Source organism: Acanthaster planci, linkage group LG16 (genome assembly GCF_054643075.1).
Source record: "Acanthaster planci isolate LZ-2023a linkage group LG16, COTS_SCS, whole genome shotgun sequence".
NCBI classification, from domain to species: domain Eukaryota; kingdom Metazoa; phylum Echinodermata; class Asteroidea; order Valvatida; family Acanthasteridae; genus Acanthaster; species Acanthaster planci.
Genome location: NC_141792.1, coordinates 3269463 through 3292609, shown reverse-complemented (window position 1 = coordinate 3292609; position 23147 = coordinate 3269463). Strand labels below are relative to the sequence as shown.

The 23147-nt window shown below is 40.4% G+C and overlaps 1 protein-coding gene across 11 annotated transcripts in view; it reads right to left on the bottom strand.

Moving 5' to 3' along the window:
• Positions 1-23147, bottom strand: part of LOC110985244 (kinesin-like protein KIF1A) — a 103059-nt gene that overhangs the window by 63189 nt on the left and 16723 nt on the right. For all 11 annotated transcript variants that reach the window (XM_022246128.2, XM_022246138.2, XM_022246139.2 and 8 more), the window contains exons 3-5: positions 16134-16213; positions 2787-2866; positions 1223-1322 (exon numbers count right to left, since the gene is read on the bottom strand). In XM_022246128.2, the coding sequence (XP_022101820.2) occupies positions 1223-1322; positions 2787-2866; positions 16134-16213 (260 nt within the window). The remainder of the gene's footprint in view (positions 1-1222; positions 1323-2786; positions 2867-16133; positions 16214-23147) is intronic.

Here is a 23147-nt window from a genome sequence, read left to right as displayed (position 1 = left end):
CTCGTGAGGTTAGTTTGATGTTAATAATGACTTTGGAAGTCCAAATGAAGCCTACTGGGGCTCATTCATGGCTTTTTAAATGCTTTTTTAAGGTAGCAGTGATGCTACATGTAGATAATGTCTAATGATGACAAAATGATTACTAATTTTATGGAAGGAATTCCCTGCCACACAGACAAAAAACAGGGTTGATATTCCTGTACTTAATTTTTGTAAAATCAAACTTATGGAAAACTGTGCATGTGCATGGAGAAGCATGCTCCAATGGATACTCCCAACTGGTGTTAATTTGTACACGTATACATGTACACTGTACATGTATGTACTGGTATGCACATGTATTCTCAAAACATGGAAATAACATCCTATTCAGAAAGAGAATTCTGATATCATCTCCAATTGTTTCACGTTTAGTTTCACAAAGAAATGTAAACAAGCTTGGGACAATGGTTTCATTTCCTTATTGTACTTGAAAGCATGAGAGTGCCTCTCAGTCTGAATATATCACACAGTACACACATGTACATGTACACTGGCACAAGTTTGTGTGGTTTTTGTTTTTCCACTTCAGACACATTCAATTTTTTTTAATGAAAAGGAGCATCAAAGATACAATGAAAGATGAAATTTCAAAGACAGGAATTGTTAGATTGTTCAGTGTGCCAGGGTCATACACATGCCAACATTTTTGATGCATACATGTGCGAGTGCCGTACTTACATGTACCAGAACATGAACAAGGTACAGTATTTTTTTTATATCAAATAGGGACACATTTCTAACTGAATACTTGCACATACCTGTACATGTTCACGTACATTATAGCATACACTGTACATTACGATGTGTGTAATGTACCAGTTCGTGTACAAGTACCCGTACTGTGCACGTCTTAAGCCCAGATCATGTACTGGAACACATGGTGTGTGCAGAAACAAATAAAGGAATACTTGTAGAGTCACTGCAAAGAGTCTTATGCCGGAAATCCACCGAATCTGAGCCAAACAAGTTTTGATTCTGACCAACTTTGCTACGGATGCTTTTGCATTTTTCTTTACACTTGAATTAATTTTCTCCCTTCCTTGAGTCTACGCAGTCTGGTGCACCTCATCACCAACAACAGCCTCCAATACCCGACGAGTCCAGAGACACGACCGCTAGATAGAAACCACTAATGGTCTTGCGAAAGGTTATATACCCACTGCAGTTCTCCCATTCTTACCAAGGGGATGATGCCCTCCTGTGAGGCTTCCTGTTTGCCCATCATGGTGTACGACTTGCCGGACCCTGTCTGCCCGTAGGCAAATATGCATACATTGTACCTGCAGGGAAAAAAAGGGGAGGGAAAACACATTTTACTTCTGGTGCTTGAATATCCTTAAAATGCTTCTGCTAGAGGAACAATTTATGAAGGTATGAACATAAACAGAAATCTTCCTGGAATGGTATCAATGCGTGTAATGATTTTTCACGGAGTCAATAGATCGATTGCGTCAGCTACATGTACATCATGTGACCAGTAGTGGGTATCAACCCCACTGCAATGTGTGTTTTGAGCGTTGTTTACGAACAATACAGCCAAGTTACGGTACAGTACCCAGCACACCTGTAGTCAGAGTACGGTACCTTACCTCGGCTTAATTTTGGGGAAATGATACTAATGAAACACTGTACTTTTGGTGCATCGACACCATGTTTGTTGATATTTAATACCCACGCACATGTACACGTGACTTGGCTGGCCCAATTAGTCTATTGCTACAGAATTTTATTTTATATCATTCATGTATTTTAATTTTCACAAAATGGGAAGGCCATGTATGTTTTTTTTCTAAAATAATGAAAACAAACAATACCCAGCACAATATTTTTTTTTTGATTTATGTACGTTCTACAGGAGGTTGCAGAAAAAGAGTGCTCTTCAAACACTTGTGAAAATAACAAAAAATGGACAGTTCCTCATATAAAATTCAGTGTTTTTACAGGGAAGGGGAACGACCATACACGTAGGTACCATACAGCAGCAAATACTGTACATGTAGTGTTCACATGCTTTATGGTTTTTTGGAAATAGACAACTGACAAGGGCATCGATTCTGCTAGAAAGTTTAAAAGCTTTTCAAAGTGCATTCAGGAAGAGCAGACCCTAGTGATTACACTGGCCTGTAGGACAAGAATGACAATTTTCCATTTTGCATAAGTCACATACACATGGCCTGATGTGCACAGACTGTTGGTATAAAGGCCAATCTGTGCACATGACATGGACAGCGTTCCTGCACCTAAAGGGCAATTAAATTCCATGACTTTTCCATGACCAAATAATGCAATTTGTTGGGACTGTTTGGACGTCTAAAGTTGCACATAAAATCACACATTTTATGCACTTATTTCTGATAATAGAGGTCACACAGTGTTTGAAAAGTTCCATGACTTTTCCACGAGTTGAGTCATTCTTGATGAACTTCCATGACTTTTCCGGGCCTGGAAAATGAAAACAAGTTTCCATCTTCGTGACTTTTCTAGGCCGCGGGAACTTTGCATGGAGTATTCTGCACAAGTCAATGATGTATTGGTGCTTTCATACACCACAGTTAAAGGTTCCATTTCTCAGGGCAGTTACCCGTAATCCCCCTACAACCCTGACAACTACAACTTAGGTCTCAATATACATCGTGTAAAATCTAGCTGTGGTTTAAAATCTAGCTGTGGTTTATTTTGGAGAGTTTCCCATGGTGAGGATGGATGTGTCTCGAAACAAGCACACCATGAAATAACTCGCATACCCCTCAAATGCATGGGTAAGCATCTCCTGGCCCAGGTCATCGTACACCTGTCTCTGAGAGGCATAGTTCGGGTCATCAGGCTGCAGAGAAAAAAAAAACACAAACAACAAACAAAGTCAATTAAAAAGAACTCAATCGGAAGTGTCCCAATTTTAAAGGCAAGAGGAGATCCTGGATCAGTGCCTTAAGGAAATATGATCTTTTGCTGGTACATGTGCATGTGCGTACATGTGTGTACATGTACATTTGTGGATGCATGTGCCTGATGGCTTAGATAAATACCAGTCTCAAGGACAAAGCTTAATTCCGTGGGGCACATATCATCCATACATGTACATGAAGGTCTGAACACCTTTCAGTTACCATACCGGTACCTCAAGGCTCCAGACTGCACATTGTACATGTAAAACAGAGAGAGCGTGCATACACGGTACGCGTGTTCAATCATGGCTGCCACAGAGCGCTTCCCATTTTTTGCAAATCTGCAGCGTATTTGAACAGGAACCGGATGAATAGAATCAATGGTATCAACTTTATTGCACATTTCTCATTTTATTTCCAGTGGAGCCCCTTGACCAAAGCAAATTTCTTATGCCTTTCTAAACAGTTAAGAGCTCATTTACCATTCAATTTCCGTCACTTTCTGTAAAAATTAAACAACGTTACTCAAATTTCAACTGCATCTTCTTTTATTACAAAGGCTGCTTCCTTGTGAGACTAAATAAGATTTGCAACAATGCAGCAAGATGTCAAAGCTCCCTCACTATTTGTGTACTGATGTCTACGTACATGCGCGTACTGTACCGGCATATTATGTTTGAGGTGTGTTCGGCAATTTTTGTGTTTGTGTGTTCCTACTCAAGTGGGGGATCAATTCCGCAATATTATCCTTGACCGTTAGTGCAATGACAAGAATGAAACAACGGCTGGGAAGTCTTCTTTCGCTGAGACACGGAGCACAATTAAAGAAAATAATCACACGAGACGGCTGGCGCCAGGCTGATTTGATAAAATTTCACCTATCAGGCAGAGCGGCCAAACAAAATGAAAAACAAAAAAAAAGAAAAGAAAAAAGGTAGTTATCTGGCAGGTGACGCAGTGACGCAGACACTTTTGACAAAAACTCTGACGATACCTATCACGACCATCTGACCTTGGGCAAGGTAAACGGGAAGGAATTAAGACTGCAGGCGCCGCAGCAATTCGAGAATGGGCATGACTTTGTGTGCGCGCAAGCCTTTAGTTAAAGAACTTGAATAATTGATTTCATTCATCGACTCATTGCTTTCTCGCTGTCAGAGGGGAAAATGCAGCCAGGCGTTTCTTTTGTAAAACCAGCCATTTACAATGGCTGATAGCAAACTGGCCTTTTCTTTTTCAAATGCATCAATATCCTTTTTCACAATTTCAGGGACATTTTATGCTGGAACCTTTTGAAATGTTTTAAAATGACATTGTTAGTCTAAGGATATTTCATGATATAGTTCGCATTCACAATGATTCTTTGAAAGTCTTCACTTGGGGCTTTTTCAATACATGTGCTCGTATATCTTTGCAGGAAATCTGATTATCTTTTTAAGCAAAGTCAGAATTTTGTTTAGGAAGATGAACAGAGAAATTGATTGGAATGAGATTTGAATGTGTGCCCTCCACAAAACCGTGCCCGGGGCTCAACAGATTGCAGAAAATATTTTCAGTAGTGGTAGCCATGCTTGAGTAAAAGAACCCCAGCCCCCCTCTCCCACACACACATGAAACCAAGAGAAAGGCGAGGAAGATTGTTTAAACGACACGTGCACCTATCATGGCCAATGTTTCGTATGTGTGAGAGTAATCACTTCTGCCTCAATCTGCATCAGTGCATGGTCTTCCAAAGAGAAATACATGTTCATATACAAACAATAGGCCTTTTCACACAACAGTCATTTTCAACCTTACGAGTATAGACAATTAAATCTCGGGGTTGATACAGGGTTGAAAACTGGTTAAGATTCACACCTGAAAATTTCAGTCCAGCACCAACCCTGCATCAACCCCGAGACTGATTGATTCCAACCCAAGTTTAACTCAACCCTGCTGCGGAGCAGGGTAGAGATTTTTCAACGCGGGTTGAACATTTTTCATGTGCCCCGATAAGCTCGGTTCGCATGAAACATGTACATGTGCCGGTACCTTTACAACTGATAACATGTTCATTGCCCTGTGTACCGGTACATGTATTGTAGGTGGCAATATTTCAACACTTTGTGTGCTTTTGTTTTTACAAATTGTGGTTTTTTCTCTTTTGTTGATGGCCAGCCGGTTAAACAAACACTATATGGCTAAAAAAATTAGCCCTAACCCCTAGGGTATATGTACAAAATCATATTGAAATTGGAAGATTTTGGACTGTTAGAGCTACATGTACATGTATGGCTACGATGGACATGTACAGTGTACATGTGAACGTGTACGTGTATATACATGTACCGTACCAGTAACAAAAGAAAGATTGCAGCGTACATGTATACATGTACATGTGGGTGATTGCCGGAATTAGGGGTCCATTTTGTTCGTGTCCCAGTCACATCTGACATCGTAATAGTTTGAATAACACAGGTCAGATGCACAGTGAAACAGGGACACAAAAATGTCACACTTTTGGACCCCTAATTTCTGGAATTACCCGTGTCCATAATACATGCTCCACTGAAAATTTGTTGCGTGAAAAATGTAATACTGCATCACATGTACAGGTCTACTTGTAGTGTACTCTTTCAGCGATTTTTTTGTTTTTCCAATCCATGTGAGCATTCCACATTCTAGTAGTACCCACATGTACTTAGAAACCCTCATCCCGGAGTGAGGTAAAAACATGTACAGATTGTGTAAAATATTGTTGCAGTACGGTTTTCAGGTCAGAGCAGATGAGAGCCCTACTGATAGACATTATTACTGCCTACCCAAGCACAGTTTCCTTCAGTGATGGACTTGAGAAAAAAACTGCAAATACGCCTGAGTACTAGAGAACGTGTACACGTACTGCACAGCTCTGGCAAGCACATAGGTTTGGCTGGCAACATCTTCAGTGTTGGTGAAAATTAGTACTTGTCTCACAATGTACTTCACTTAATTGCTCATTATGCATTTTACCTGGGGTGGAGAGCGGCATTATTGCAGGTACAATGCTTCCTTTCTGCCTAATTGTATCACCGTTAAGGACGCATAATGTGTGGCTCTACAGGAGCGAGGTCATTTGATATGACTGTTGGTGACGCACCGATTTCAGCGCCATTCCGATGATTCTACAATGCTACAGGCAGACAGGGAACATCTTAGTCCAATTCGGCATTTAATTGCCCGGTTGTGACTGCAATTCTGGATGTACATGTACATTTTTGAGCATACATGTAGTTAATAACCTACCTTTGACAATGTACATGTACGTATTTGCAGTTTTTTGCATGTCTACATAATTTCACAAAAATTCCTAGCAATTCCACCCATGCTACATGTTCTACACGTACTTGTACCGGTACATGACTATACATGTACATCGACACACACATGTACATGTACATACATGTACAATGTACATGTATGTACTACGGTACATGTACATGTATGCGTAATGATAGGAATAAAGGCAAGAGAGTGGAAACCTTCACAGGATTTTTATCAGTGCCAGCTAGGCCCATGAGGGAAGTACATGTCATGCATGTAGGCAGGTTGAGGGGGGTACGGCATGAACAGGTAGCAACTACGTGTAGGGCATATGTTACATGTACACCTGGTAGATGATGCACATATGTGACCCACTCTGTGATAATGAGTCTTAAGTCGCCAGAGCCACTTTTTGAGTTTTCATTTGTATTGGAAAGAGCAAATTGAGTTTTTTGTTTTGATATATATTACTCAGTTTGGCATCCTTATGAAAGTGGATGTTCCATGGTGAACAAAGCTGTGGGTCCCTATTGGTTTACACTGTGCAAAATTATTCTCATGAACTTTTCACTCCAAAGTGGCTCTGGCAACTTAAGACTCATTTTCACAGAGTGGGTCACATATACATGTACCGTACATGTGTACATGTACACCCACTCCTGCACCGTGGTTGTGGGGACATACACTGGACACTTCACCTATTTTGTTGGGACTGAAAATGTTGTGGGGACTCAGAAAAGTCCATCCCCACAACTTACATGTTGTTCAAATTTCCCTAACAAAAGAACTTATCCCCTGAATGCGGTGAATGCCTGTGCCCATAATTACTAGTATATGTGCGCAGTACTGTGCATGCATTTAATGAGGAGCACATATGTACATTTCAATAGAAAACACTTTCCATGTAACACTATGAATGGGAAATTTTTGAGGAGAATTTACATGTACTTGTACACTGTAATTCAACATTCACAAGGCGTGAAAATAATTTCCCATTTGTGGGAAACATGTGAAAAGGTTCTCCCACTTGTGTGACAAAGCAGGAAAGTCTTTTCCAAGATGAGTGAAAGGCATAAAGTCTTTAAAAATCTCTTTCCACTTGAAGATGTTTCCCCCACTTGTGTCATAAAAATATTTTCCCACTATGCGAGAGGTTTTTTGTATTTTGTGAAATGAAAATGAATTCCCAAGGAAGAGAAAAAGTGTGAATAGAACTTCCCATTCCCTAGGTTTATTCAAATGCAATATTCAAGGACCGGTACATGTTTGTACCACTGCCATGTACATGTACATGTACACTTACATGTACATTTGTACATGTACAAGTACATACATGAACCGGGGTACATATACGTATGTACATGTATTAACATACATAAATCACGCATGTACATGTATATGTACATCTTACATGTGAGTGTACATGTACATGTACAGTTGAACCGCGTTAATAAGAGATCCTTTGGACTTTGCAAATTAACCTTGTTGGGAACAGGAACCTTGTATTGGCAATGCTTTTATTAACGAGGTTCAGTGATGTACATGTGCATGTACATGCATGTACCATGGACCCTTTACTCAGAGGATCAGTGCATGTACACACACAGAAATCCCCTCTCCATCAGACAAACAAATCCTTTGTGCCCATCGATCTTGGGACGTGATTTTTCTCCCCGATTTCAAAACCTGATGCAGTGCGAGTACGTTAAGAATGAGTCATCGCCCACTTGTGCATCATCATACGCGCATCTTGAAACCGTCTGCCAGTGTCTCACTGGTAACCAGTCTCTGTTGTTAATATTCAGAGTGTGATGAATCCGACGTGATGACTAATTCCCCAAGCCTCGTCGGGCTTGCGTTATTGGTTGGCCCGGCTGATTTCGTGGGCGACCACAGGCGGGCCTTTCTGTTCCGACAGCAGCACCTCTTGGTTCCACTTTCCTGTTTATCATTTATTCATGGATGGTATCCGGCATTTGGCATGATCATAATAAGCCGATAGGAAATGTGTCAAGTGTGCTGATCGAGGTGCCTAAGAAACTGCAATAATTGCTCCTACACATTGGAAGTTATGGGCTCCCGTACATCTACACTATGTAAATTACACACATATGTATGTATTCACCTTGAGGACAAGGATTAGGAGAAAAAACAGATAGAATTTAGGAACATGAACGTGTGGTTATAAAACTATTCCAAGATGGCAGACAAGATGTACCACATACATGTAGTGTACATGCACAGGAAAAATCGTACGAGAAACATGACGACTTACATGTACAAACACTGACACTGCAGCTATGGTATTTTTCTTAAGCACTCTGACAACACTGAGAAGTTTAGAGTACAAATTTTGAAATATACACGTACACTGGTTAAGGGCAAAATTCCCAACATTGTAAAATCCTCAATTTGTTCTTGTTTTAAACTGAGCATGGAAAATGGTGACTTTAGTGTCTTTCAGATGTATTTGTAATGTTTGTAAAAGTACCAATTTTTCATGTTAGTACTACACCATTCTCGTCATTCAACTAATAATTGCGACACAAAAGTTCATTCACCAAGCAGCAGATTATCTAATGACTGAGAAAGACACCAATGCGCTTGCACTTTTTTATCTTTCAGCATGACCTGTAGACAATACCCTGTCAAGCAGAAAAAGTATCAAGCTGTGAAACCATCATCCTGCTGCATTCTTGCGTGCATCATTTGTTCCCCGCCTAGCGCTCCAGACACATTGCTGGATCAAGCTGTGACTGGATAACATTTACATCTGCTGCAGTTAAGGGCAGGTTTTTACACATAATGTTCAACTCATCACTGGTGTGGCATTTGTGTTCCAAAACAAGCGATTCAATTTTCCAAGGGGGGGGTTGTGGCCGTACTTTCATACTATCCATTTCTTAAACTTAATGTTTGATCCCACCACGGAGCTATCAAACACAAGGAGTCAGCACATACAGAGATCAAAAGGGTCAATGATGGCCACCACCAGCACTGTACGTGCTGTATGGACAAAACAAATTCTGCGCCGCTTTTGGGCTACAAGGAACGTTCGGAGTTGCATTTGCAAAGGATCGAGGGTACCGCGCATGCGTGTCCATGACACTTCTGCATGTTCAACATGGCCACCTTGAGACAGAAACCATCGTCATCAGAAACTTAAATTTCGATAATTTTAGTGATTGTTCTGATATTCCACTGACAATGAAAGTCTGGTTATGTCTTGACATCCCCAAAACGTCTCTCTTAACAATAAACAGAATTACTAACTGATACAAATTCTCCAAAAATACGCACAAGAAAACTGAGAGAATGTAGCTAGTCCAGAGGAAAATAAAAAACAAAAAAACAAATGGGAAGATTTCTTGTCCTTTCTGTCATTGTCCACAACTGTCTGGGCATGAAACCTCACCACGTTGTTAAATGCATCCCTGCGGCATGTTTCCACCTTCTTTTAACCATAGTAACCACTAGGATTGCGACTTATGATATAAATGTTGCAGTTCATATTTTGGGTATTTGTCCTCTACCATGTCTATCGCCAGAAATGCAAAATGCCATAACTAGACTTTAAAACGTCCGACTTTTGCCAAATAGCCACCGCTGCTTTGGAATTTTCGAGCGCATCTGCGAAGATCACACGCAGACTCCTGAGGACTACTGACGAGAACCGCGCATCTTCTTCGCGCATCTTTTCCACCATTTATTTACTCCAGTGTGCCGCAGCGAAAAATGGGGAGTCTATGGGTTACCAGCTACATGTACATGTACCTGGCGGTGGCGATCACCGTGTACAAAGAATGTCTAGGGTCTTCAACACTGGAGCTGGTAACCGCGCTTTGTCTATGGAGCTGACAGGAGCAGTTAATGGGATTACGGTCTGTAGGGACTTCATTCTGTAACTCCATGTGTTTGATAGCTCCATGATCACACACACACTACATGTGGAGCCTAAAGTGACAACCTGATTGATGTGCACATCAAGTAAAGTCTAATGAACCCACTAAATCATGCAGTTTGATGAACCTCCTTTATTTTTTTCAAATGCCTCAATTCAGGAACATCCACCAAATGTTCACTAGCATGTCTAGTAAACTTGTCAAAAATCCTAATTTAAGCTACCAGAAAAGAACGTTCAGCAAAGTTCATGACTTCATGAACAATACCCAGTAACATACATGTGTAGTCATAACAACATGAAGAAGTTCACCAACGTACATGTACATGTAGTTCACGTACTCTTGGAGAAAGTTCATGAACATATTGAACCACTGCAGGACAACTGAAAAACTTTCATGATCAGCAGACGAACATTTATTGAAGTCCGTGAGATCGTGATCCCTTCACTTCTCCTGCAGCAAGCGGCATACATATACATACATGTAGATGTATCCCATTACGGTAATTTTTATCTTGTTAAACGTTTTATGAGGACACGCGGTATATACATGTATGTCTCATGCACGCAACTCCTCTTAACAAGCAATGTGCCACTGCACTTAGGGTTTATAGATCTGGTTGCTGATCCGGTTACTGGTCGATGTGTAGGTGTACATGTTAAGTGCATGTAAAGTACATGTACATGTATGTCACAGTCTTATGAGATGGAAGATGTTGAGATAACTCACCTTACCGGTACTCCGTCAATATACAGTTTCCCTTAACACTATCTCTAATTACGATGTTCATTGCTGTACATGTTTAAGATAACATTTCTGATAAATTTCCTTGAATTTCTTAATCTTTCTGAACATTACCGGTGAGCAAAAACTGTAAATAACATGCACACTGTACATGTACATGTACACCAAATTCTACTAAAGATAAGTTACTACCAGTTACATTATTGTACACATGTTGCACGTTATGTTCGGGTGCAGTCAGACACTTAAGGAATAAAAGAGACACAGTTGGGAACAGTGCACATCCCGCCGTGGGATGGGCCCGATATAGTAAACGCAATCACCAATTAGCATTTCAAAGATGCGGTCTTTCTTTCTTCTCTCTTTCTCTGTTTTTAAAGTCACCACCTCAAGAGCTGGTGAGGCACTCTGGCGCAAGGACACACAGCCGCGGCCTTTGAGAGTGTTTACATGCATAATGCCGACCGAACAGTGGCGGGCTGTAATTGTCTCGACAAATACCACCTCCCCCAAGAAATCTGATTACGTGGCCGTCCGACTGGCCCTGCAAAATTAACACGGAAAAGATCTCGGGCAAATAAAGTGGCAGCCCCCGCGCATTCATTGTTTAATCAAGTTTTGGGTATTTGGTGGGAAACCTGATCTACCGGTTCATTGGTATGAGTACCGTTTATCAAAATCATTAATATTTTTTTGAGGGGGTGTAATTTTTTATGAGGCTTTGACAATGATTGATTTCAAAGTGGACTGATTTTTGCCGGAGGAGAAGCCGAAGCAAAACTGAGCGAGGGCATTGCAACTGCGGTTATTGTTAACGAAAGGAACTGTTGAGTTTATTAAACAAACGCAGGCAAAGAACTTGAAAGGCTACATGTATATGTACTCATTCATTCAAGGCACGGAGTGCAGTCTACTCTGTTAATATGTAAAAAATGGACAGAAAAAGCCACTGTCTGAACTGAAATTTTATTTTTAATCAAATTGAAGCTTTGCATTGAAGTCTGAAAGTATTTAGATATGTGTCGAAAACAAGATTCGAAATGGCTATCCATTTAGAGAGAAAAGTAGAAATGACAGGGTAAACTGGAAGTCGAACAAAATGAAGACTTGTGGGAAAGGACTACAGGGGCACAGACTGAACAGGTCTCAGCAGAACATTGGATAACAAACTTATGCTTCCATACATGTACATGTACTTAATCCGACATGTACATGTACAGTGGTCCCTTAAGGATGAACTGTGGACACACTACATGTGGTTAAAGTTGACCAAAAAAACGTTTGCCCACTCATACAAAGTACATACATGTACATGAACATGTACAAGTACACATGTACTGGGGGTATGTACAAATATATTTAAAAATCAGTTTCTTTCACAAACTTCTGATTTTTAAAATCATCCTCTTTAACCAGACCAATGAAAATCGCTGTCTTCTTAATGAAAGTCAATAGAAGATGTACACATACATACATGTACATGTTCAGTGTACAATGTACTGTACATGTACAACTAAAGTGCCTTCCTTGAAACCAAGGGAAACATTTCTGGTTTTTTCCCTTTCATTTTGGCTGACAGCAGACCATATGTCACCTTTTGTGTGTCTACATAAAGACCACTGACACTAGACCTGTGGAATATTCACTCTGAAGTGGTTAGTTATTAATGACACGCTTCCAATTACAGTGCCTGTCTCCTTTTCATTAATGGCTGACCGTCGCCCTTGCCTAGCAGGTTTCTGGGGCCATCTTTAACGGTCATTATTCACTTGACCTGCCTACACGCCAGGCCACAGGAATTATAAGTAAGAAAAAATAAAAGAGAACTGATTTCATTGCCTCACCAACGCTGCATACAGGTACTTTTGCACGAGGCTTTTTTTCTTTTGAGCATACATGTATACCAGCGAAATACATGTACCAGTACATAAGAGTATATAGGCCCCCTTCAACAAAATTTATATTTTTCTTTATAGTTTATTTCCCCATAATTTTCATTTTCCTGTTTTGTCAGAGACAACGCCCTGTACATTTATTTTAAAAATGTTCCCTCATTTTTTTTTTCCGACAACCTAAGGTGTCTCCCAAACCAATTTTAGGAGTGCTCAAAGTTTGTGAACTTTCCTTTTTCCCAGCAATATACGTGGTTTTAGGGATACATGTACCACTGTTTTCTCCTTTTTGCTGACAACTCATGACATCTCCCAAATTTGCCATGAGGGGCGCTCATGACAATTTCTTTTAATTAAATTCAACTGCATCATGAAAAACACTATAAACTAACCACATGTCTGTAAGACCAAAGATTGCTGAGGAATGCATACAATGTCAAGATTAAATTCTTTTCACTCCCTCCCCCCCCAAAAAAAGAAATTAAGAAGAAAAAAAAAGACATGACCCAGGGCAGAAATGAAAGTCTTCTGTAAAAGTTCCACTCCACTTATCAATGCTGTCTCCGTCTGCTCATGGGTCTGACGCACATCCAAGACGACGTCATCCCATTCGGACTGGACCAGCTTGGTCTTTATTACAGACTCATCAGTGAAAATTTATTCTGTGCAATGCACGGTGCCGAACCGATGCATGCGCAACTTTGCCTTGGTGTACACTTCGTACTTGCCAGAGTCTAACCCACCATAATTATGCACAGAGACGAGCCCAAGGCAGACAAAATTCAAAGCAAAGGGGAGGATTTTAAAGATGTTAATCATAAATTTTACCTGTAAATTGATTTCAACAACTCTGAGAGTGACTATTCAATTACCACATGGAGTATTTTTCGGAGATCAACATGAAAAACTTTCCAACTAAAAGGTTAATGCTACATATTATGTAGGATGCTATAAAAATAGGAGAGAAGCTCCTTTCTGGAAATGCATCCTGTCACCTGGAACATTCCAAGGGGCAAATGGGCCCATCGCCTGCCCCAAGGGTAATCCATGGACAATTTAATAATTAGTCACCACGGCAACCTGAGCCCAGCAACCACAAATTTCAGAGGGAGTCTCAGTAATGGGAATGGACAAGCACACATCTTTCTACAAGGTTTTTTCCCCTTTCTTTTTCGTAATTAGTCCGTGGGTTCTGGGCGGGATTTGCAGGGCAGATATTCTATGAATTCCAACACAGCCATGCTGAATCAGCCTCCCACTGACCGTGGGTGGCTGGTGATAATCTTGAGTGTTGAACGTCACTGGCCCTACATGTACCAGGGAACAAATGTGTGCTCAGTGCAGGCAGGCCAGCCTATTTTTTTACTGCCTAGTTAAATTTGAAATGCTACTCCATGGGGTTTAAATGTATATATGGCAATTCATTAAGGTGTACCTAGCCAAATGTGATGTGCCACATATTTCAAACATTACATGTAAAGAAAGCAGGATGCACTGTCACACACAATACGCATTTCTGTGTAAATAAATACACATTTCATAAAGTACAAGTGTACTGTACATGTCACTGGCATGAACATGTGTATGTGCATGAATAAACATGTACATGTATACATATGTACCGGTATTTGAAAATCCTGCAAGGAATGGATGTGAAAGTTGTATGCAAACTGGACACATGCTGTACATTGTACATATACATGTACATAGTCACAGTACTCTGCACATACATGTACATGTATTGTACATGTACATACCGGTAATTATGCATATACTGTATGCAGCCTTAGTAATCACCTAGGGCATGTACAGTACTGTACTAGTACATGTATGTCCATGGAAGGCACACACATGAACATGTACATCAGTTTTGTGCAGGCACATGATGACTGTGGACATCATTTGAATGCTCTTGAGTGGATACTGTGTTCCATGTGCTATGGTACTGGTTGATGAACAAAGGTTTTAAATTTCAAGATTTTGTGCTGATACGGTACATGTGCGGTGAAATCTCGTTGACTCGAACCTCATGGGGAACACTTGATCAAAAATTTGAGTTATCCAGATTTTGATAACAAAACATCCAGGATCTTGCCCACACATACATAAATACACTCACAGTGCGCAAGCAATCTTATTTGCCCCCACGGTGGGTATTGAAAACATTACAGTAATTACATGTACCACTATGTCCTTATATCCCAAGAACATAAGAACAGATTTATTCTAAAAATCATCAATTTGATGAGATTTCATGTTTTTCTTGGTTAAAATTTTCTATTCTACTATGCACAAGTCACCAAAACTGTGCGTCTTTTTGTGACAATTCTTTCATGCTGTTTCGTTTTACGCACAGCGTGACTCACGAAGCCTACATATTAAGCCCTTGCTCTCTCGCTTGGCCAGGATCTGGGTTTTCTTGTTTGGTCACTGACACATGTACATGTAGTTTCCTTTTTAATTGCTTAAGGGGGCACCATTTTCAATTTCATAACATTCGAGTGTAACAAATAGTTTTTCTAACATGTTTTTTGTCTGTCTCAGTTCCTTTGCATTTCCTTTTTCACCTCTTTTTTAAAGATTCGAGTGAGATTTGGCTATGCATAAAATGAATTTCCCGCACTGAGACGACGCCACAACTCACATGGTGGCAATCTGCATGTGAGCAGCACACGAGTGCTGCAGTCAGGCAGGCGGCGGCCACGCTTTAGCTGTGGCACACTCAACGATCTTCATGGCCACCACAATGAATTAGCGATTGGACTGCATGCAGGACATATTTCAGCCACGATAGCAATTACCATGCACATGCAGGCTTGCTTGAAAGCTAGGATTTGTTTAGGCTTTGGCCGGTGGTACACGGTCGCGACTCGTTGATTACAATGGCAGCAAGCACGCACGTGTCCTCATGTAAAAGACAATGTGCACCTTGGGCTAGCAGAAATTATAATTGACGTCTGGCATTCCTTTTTCAACTAATTGTCAGTGATTTGGTGGCGGTCTTTTTGGATCGGCCCATCAATAACTTTCAGTTAAGCGGATGTACATGAAATCAGGTAGTGGTGTTAGCATTTAGAGTTACGGAGGTATTTTTGTACATAAAAGCCTATTCTTCTGAAGAATGTCTTCGAAATAAACAGAGTTTCGAGTCAACCGAATTTGAGTTTATCAAGTGGTTACTGTTCATAGGAAATCTTGGAAACGCGTACAATGTACATGTACATGTACACTAGGGGCAAGTTACAACAGTACCCGTACATGTCACTCATCGGGAAGAAATCCCGAGTGGGTGATAATTTCCTGTGTGGGTGTTGGTGGTCTGCACTTTTCTTCATTACCTTATGTATGGGCATTTCCCTCATGCCTAATGCTTATTAGCTACTTACTGTTGTGTGTGACCAATAGGAATGGTCAAAGGTGAAGCTCTTTGGTTGTTCCTTGTTCTGTGCTTTGGGATTTGAGATAGCTGCAGAGAATAACGAGTGAGGAAAAAAACAGACAGAGAATCCATTAAAAATTGATTTAAAATACACAGAATTTTTTCCCACTTCTTCTGCAATTTTGATCAACCCAGCTGTACACTTACAGTACATGTATGAGGTACTTCAATTTTGAAGATTAATATAAAAGCTTGTTAGTACTTTGGGCCTGGGTTTTGTCTTCCACTGAACTAGACTTCATATGACAACCACAATCCATTGGCAAGATCTGAGCTGTTCTGCCATACACATGTAAGTGACAACATGATGGCTGTGATATCACATTAGAGGTCACTGGCTCTTACATGTATTTGCCACATGTGGTGACTGGCCCAAAAGTCTTGGGTGTTTCCATGAAAGGCACATTGCTCAACATACATGTATATACGGGTACCGTACATGTACGAGTATATACACATGTACATGTAGGCCTACATGCATGTATGTACAATAGCTCTGTTGACTTTTAGAGGGAAAACCAAGTGCTTTTGGTCTTAATTCTGAGAAAGAAGAGTTAAATTCACCAAAGAAAACTTACACCTGTACATTTGCACGTACATGTATTTCATGCAATGCGTCAATTGCATCAGTATAACACATGATGTATGTATGTACCAAACATGTACATGTACTTTGTACAGTAGAGATGTTGCTGCATTTGCATGCAAGAAACATGAAAACGGAACTGTTAAGGATGATCTAATGACCTCAGCAGGAATTGATGCACCAGGTTTAAATTCACAATCTCTGCAGCCGTGCATTTTTGCTTTTTGTGTGAAAACAGCACAATGCATGGAGTCAGAATTACGCATCCAGCAGAGTTTGAAATTATACAGTTGTGTATGTCACAATGTTTGTTGCCATGAATCGGCCAATCAGAATTGAGAATTCACGTTGCCTTGAAGATTAATCATGTACATGTGCATGCATTTATACCATATGTCAGAACACCCCTACATGTACATGCCCAACATACACCCATGTTGGTCCATTATGGATACTGGATTGATACCTGGTTGCTGTAAAACTGGGCAGGCCTCATCAGAACAGGGGTGAGATTTCTCAGCTTTTTAGCTAATTTCAGGGGGTTTTGTTTTGGATCTCACTGGCTGTGTATAAAAGTATGGGAGATTTTTACAGTTAAGCTTCTGTATGCCTTTTTTTAGCTGTTTTCAGCTTTTTTTATCATCGGTCAATCTCACCCCTGTCAGAAGCACACACACATCACAAATGGTAAAATGCACTCAACTTCGAGCACAGCTGATGAACAGAATGTAATAAAAAGTCACCCGTAACTACCGGTACACCGTACCATACATGCACTGCACACTGCCGTACATGTATGTACATATAGTACGGTACATGTACATGTAAGCCCACAGGAAATCCATATCATTTAAATATCTCAAGCACTGAAGGAAAATCTTTCCTCCTGTCTGCTGAAGTACATGGACTACATGTATGTACAGAGACGTCAAGTCCCATGATCAATCAACGCAGTTGATCTCTCCTGCATTAGGCACAGCATTATACCCAGTAATCAGAAACACAGATTGACAATTTGCCAAACTGCAAAAACATACATGTACATGTATGTACCCAGACATGTACCGGTACACAGAGGCAAAGCCTTATTAAGTTGACAGGCTTTTGCAGGGCAAGGTGATACATGTAATTGAAGTTAATTTTTGATATGTACAACGTATGTACCGGTACACTGTGCATACTATGTACACATACATGTGCATACTATGTACACATACATGTACATGGACCGATACATGTACATGTACATGGCCTGTACATTTATATTGTACAATGTACATTTGTACGCACATGTACATGTGCCGGTACATGTACTCATATGTACAGATCGGTACCTGAGACTTTTGAAGGGGAAGGTAATTCACCCACCTGCTGACCTTAATTTCCACACATTGATCTCCAACAGATCAATGGAACAGATGATCCTGGCCATGCAATGATAAAGTTTTAATCGCGTACCAGTGTGGTACACTTGTATCATGTGTTGAAAGTGATACACTTTTAAACTACAACATTTCTGCCCATTCAGACATGTGTGTGGTGCACATGTACATGTACCCGGTAACTGTGGTACATATGCAAGTACATGTGCATACACACATGTACAGTATATACCGGTATGTTTGTTTATTGACACATGTACACTTGTACATATTAGTACATGTACACATGTACGGTACCTACATGTACATGTCAGGTGCATGTACATGTACCCGACATGTACATGTACCTACACGTACATGTACACCATACTACATGTACACACCATGTACGGTTAAGTGTACATGTACAAGTGATTTCAGGAAATGCCAGTACATATACATGTACATTTGGAGCACAGTGTACAATGCACATGTACGGTTATTATAATGTATGTGGCAGGCAGGGAGGGGCGTCCGTGCATCAAAACTGTAGAGTACTGGGGGGGGGAGGGTTACATGGCACAGACCCTCAGAAGATATCAAAATTAATACTGGTTCTGGCAGTAGCCTAAGACAACTGCTTTATCCAACTCTACATGTAAGTTCAAATACCGGTAAATGTACATGTACATCAGCTATTTTGGCCTCATTTTACAACATGTGCCAGTTTCGCAATGTCAACGCACCAACCCTTTCCATAGTCAAATTAAGTTAGATGTACATGTACATGTACGCCCACGAGCGTGAACATTTTCCAATAAATGATCAAGCTTGGATTTTCCCCCTGTCAAAACCTGACATTTTATGAGAAAATGCCACAAGTTCATCAAAAAGCCATGACTACCCCCCCCAGTCCCAATTGGGTGCACAAGATATCACTCCTCACCATCTCAAGTTGGCAGGTGTATGACAAAAGCACACACAGAAATGTGGCAGATATTGGAAAATTCTGCCAAGGGGTACAATGGTCACTGAAAAATGTTTGCAATTCTCAGAATATCTCTCAGTGGCCAGGTCAAACCCAATAGGTACGTGTACATGTATACATGTACATGTACAGTGTATGTACAAACACAAGGTGGCCATTTTAGATGAAAGCTTTCCCTGCAATTACAGTGCTCGCTGCAACTACATGTAAATTAATGAGTCTACATGGTTCTTCCCTTATTATTTCTTAGAAGTGAAATTGGCAGTAGAAATAAAAACACAGTTTTAGGAAACGTTAGTTTCCTTGAAATTCCTTCTATTCTAGAACTATACAGCATTCTAGGGACAAAGCAAACCCAAAGACTGTCTTCATATCCAGAGAATATAGCCCCAACAGTCCCAAATCCTCCAATTTCAATATGATTTTACATATACCCTGGGATGATGTCAATGTCAAGTCTGGTCTCAAGCCACCGGTAAAGTACTCGTACATGTACGGTGCAGGTACCGGCATACATGTATGTACATGTACATGCACTGTACCTACATGTAGATGTACATGTACATATGTACTACTCTGCAGCCATTTGTATGCACGGACGAATGCCAGTCAAGATGAAAATCGGCATGGCGGAGCATAATGACCAAGTGTAGATGGTGAAATCCCACTACAGTGTACATGTACATTGTATGTGCAGAATAGCAAGGGTATGATAATGTGATTGTTGCGGTTATAATGTGCTTCGACAGAGGCTTCATCGCCAAGGAGCAGTGCCAATGCCGATACAATTCATGCATTAGTGCCAGTACATCCATGTACATGTACTGTACTGGTACATGTACATGTATACACTGTACATACATGTAGCATTTTAAATGTGAATACATGTACATGTAGCTACATACAATCCTGGACATTTCAAAGACACATCAGGTCACACCAAGAGAGATGTTGGAAGGCTTCCCTTTTTAATGAAGCCTGTAAGGTTTTATGATGAATTTTGTTTTATTACACATACGTGTACATGTACAGTGTACTTTCAAATTGCAGATGAAGGCAGTAGGGTTCATCATTCATGCGCAGGTACGTGTACAATCAGGGCAGAAGGCACAAAGCAATGACTAATAAGTGTTGAATCTTTGAAACCAAGTGCGATGATAAATGTGTTCCAAGATGAAATTATCAAATGCTTGTCTTTTCCTGGCACAACATGTACGTGTACCATGTATCAGTATGTACAGTGGAAAAGGTCGAGTTTTAAAAGCAAGTCATTTGAGGCCCCATTGACACATGTAGCTCAAAGATAGAGTAATATGGATTAATTGACACTAACTCCCTAGGGGGTAGGAAAAATCACATTAAAACTACCGGTAGAAGACTTATAGCCATGTCAAGGTACATGTACATGTATAAAGTGAGTACATTTATAAACACCACTGTGCCTGTAGCATGTAATTACTGTACGTAATGTGCACGTACATGTACAGTGTATGTATAAAATGTGCAACTACCGTAAGTGTGCAGACACATGCATGGCCTGTATAATATGCATTATGGTCAACAGCAGAAAGGGGCACACAACCCCTTGTCGACATGGGAACTCTTCCCATTGGATTTTGTTGCACCCCTACTAACTTACTGGCTGCACGTAAATCTTCCACGACCCTTTTTAACCTGTTAGTTTTACATCACGATTGCAGTAAGTTGACAGGGATGTTAGTTTGCAGTGTGTTCCCATTGGATTTAAGTTTATAATTCTAAAGGAAAGTTGTGGTAGGCTAACCAAAAAAGTCCAATGGGAACACGGCTTATACATGTACATGTGTAAATGCATGTATAGTACTGTATGTGTGACAAGTTTACAGCAGCAGAGCCCTAATCATTCACATGTACATGTACACACAATATGTACATGTACTGTACATGTACGCCAGCAAGCTATACGCACACATGTACATGTATACATCTACCACCGGTATGCTTGAATGTGTGCCAGACTAAAGTTAAACTAACGCTACCGGGTACATGTACCGGTAAATGTACATACACGTACATGTACATGTATGTGTATGTATGTATGTATGTATGTATGTAATGTACAGATGGAAAAATTTTGATCACTCCCTGTGTCTGATGATTGATGAGAACATCACATAGTGACCACAGACCGTCCAGAAATATCTCATTACACATCAGGCTGTGACCTTAACCTACATGCACATTACAATTGCCAACAATTTGCAATCGCTGACCTTAACCTACATGTTCACCTATTGGTACATTACAACTGCCAACAATTCATTGGTTTGCAATCCGTGTAGTTACAATGTACAGGTCAGACCACAGATGTGTCACAGTCTAAAATACTGTACATGTACATGTGCATGTACAATGTATAGGTAGTGATGCGTGTTTAATTCCGTCCATGTAAAAACATGTACACGTATACTGCAAATCTGCATCTAAATATTTATGTACATGTACTGATAAAACAGGGGTCACATTCATGCTTTTCCTACCGTCATTAACAGTCAAGGACAAAACATTGTTGAGGGATTGAACACAGGAACTCTGGAAGACAGTGCCATCACTCTACCAACTGAGCTGAGCAGTACTACATGTATTTGGCTTTTCTTTGTGAATCTTTTTTGACATTTTCCACAAAGAAAGTCCTATGTACCGGTACTAGTCCTAGATAGGCCTACTGTACATGTACATACATGTAAAGTACATGTACACAGTGTAATTTTCCTCTGCCTGTAAAATTAGTACATCTATCTGCATCGCGTACATGTACATGTACATCCATGTAGTTTAAAAGTCAAAACTTATGCTTGTTTGGCATTCAAGGGACATTTACGCACAGTTCACAGTTCATTATGCTTGAAATGTGGAAACTCAAATACCGGTATTTGCAAATAAAATGACTGATTTTAGATCATGGGCATTCAAAGTTACATTTTGGATGGAAACTTTTGGCAGGGTCAAAAGTTCAACGACCTGTAAAACACTACACATATACCGAATTTCAGACTGATGTCCAAGAGTGTTTGATTTGACGTGGAATAGCCCATAGATACATGTACAGTATTGTTTGTTTCTTACAAAGTACAGTACATGTAGCTTTATGAGTGAACGTGGCAAGCTCAGTGGCCAAGTTTTCAAGGCACATGCTCATGTACTCTTCACTAGGCAGAATGTGCCCTTCCAGTCCCACCCAGAAGATCATTGCTGGGCAACAAGCTACATACAATGTACATGTACAATGTACATGTACATTGTACATGTACCGGTACAATATCACTGTCACTGGTCAATAAGCATTGATATGTACAGTGTACATACAGCATTTGCTATTTATTAGGACAAAACTTTCATCTCGTCCACACCAATGTACCCACATTGTACATGTACAATGTGCTTGTACTGTAGTTTGAACCATGGTCAGTCCACAGATTTCCTCCCTGCCAACTGATTGAGTTTTTCCCTGTATACACTGTACACATGTACACTGTGTGTAGGCCCAATTGTCCCAAGATGACCTCATTTGGGGTTACTAGGTCAGAGGATGCCAGAGGTTAGTCTGTCTAGCCTATGGAATGTGCTAGTCACAATAAACTGGCATGATCAATTGCAGCCTGTCTGTCAAATCATGATGGGCATTTCAAGGCAATACAAGGTGTACACATGTAATGCACTGAGGATGATGCTCTGCAACACATATCATGTACAAGTACACATGTATACATACATGTAGGGAGCTACATGTACAGTACATGTACTGGTAGTCTGGTACCGTACTATTCTGAAGAGTAGCACTGGGCCGTTTTCCAATACTCAACTTCGTCTCTGTCTCAGGCTTCGTCCCCAAAACCAATCCTCGATTGTGGGCTTGAAGCATTTAAATCAAATTGGATTACTGTAGGTTTTTGCTCTCTTGCATCTTATTTGATGTTTTGTGGCACTATTAGACTAATTACATGTAGTACGCTTACAGCTTCCAAGTCAGGTAGTAAAAAATCAGTT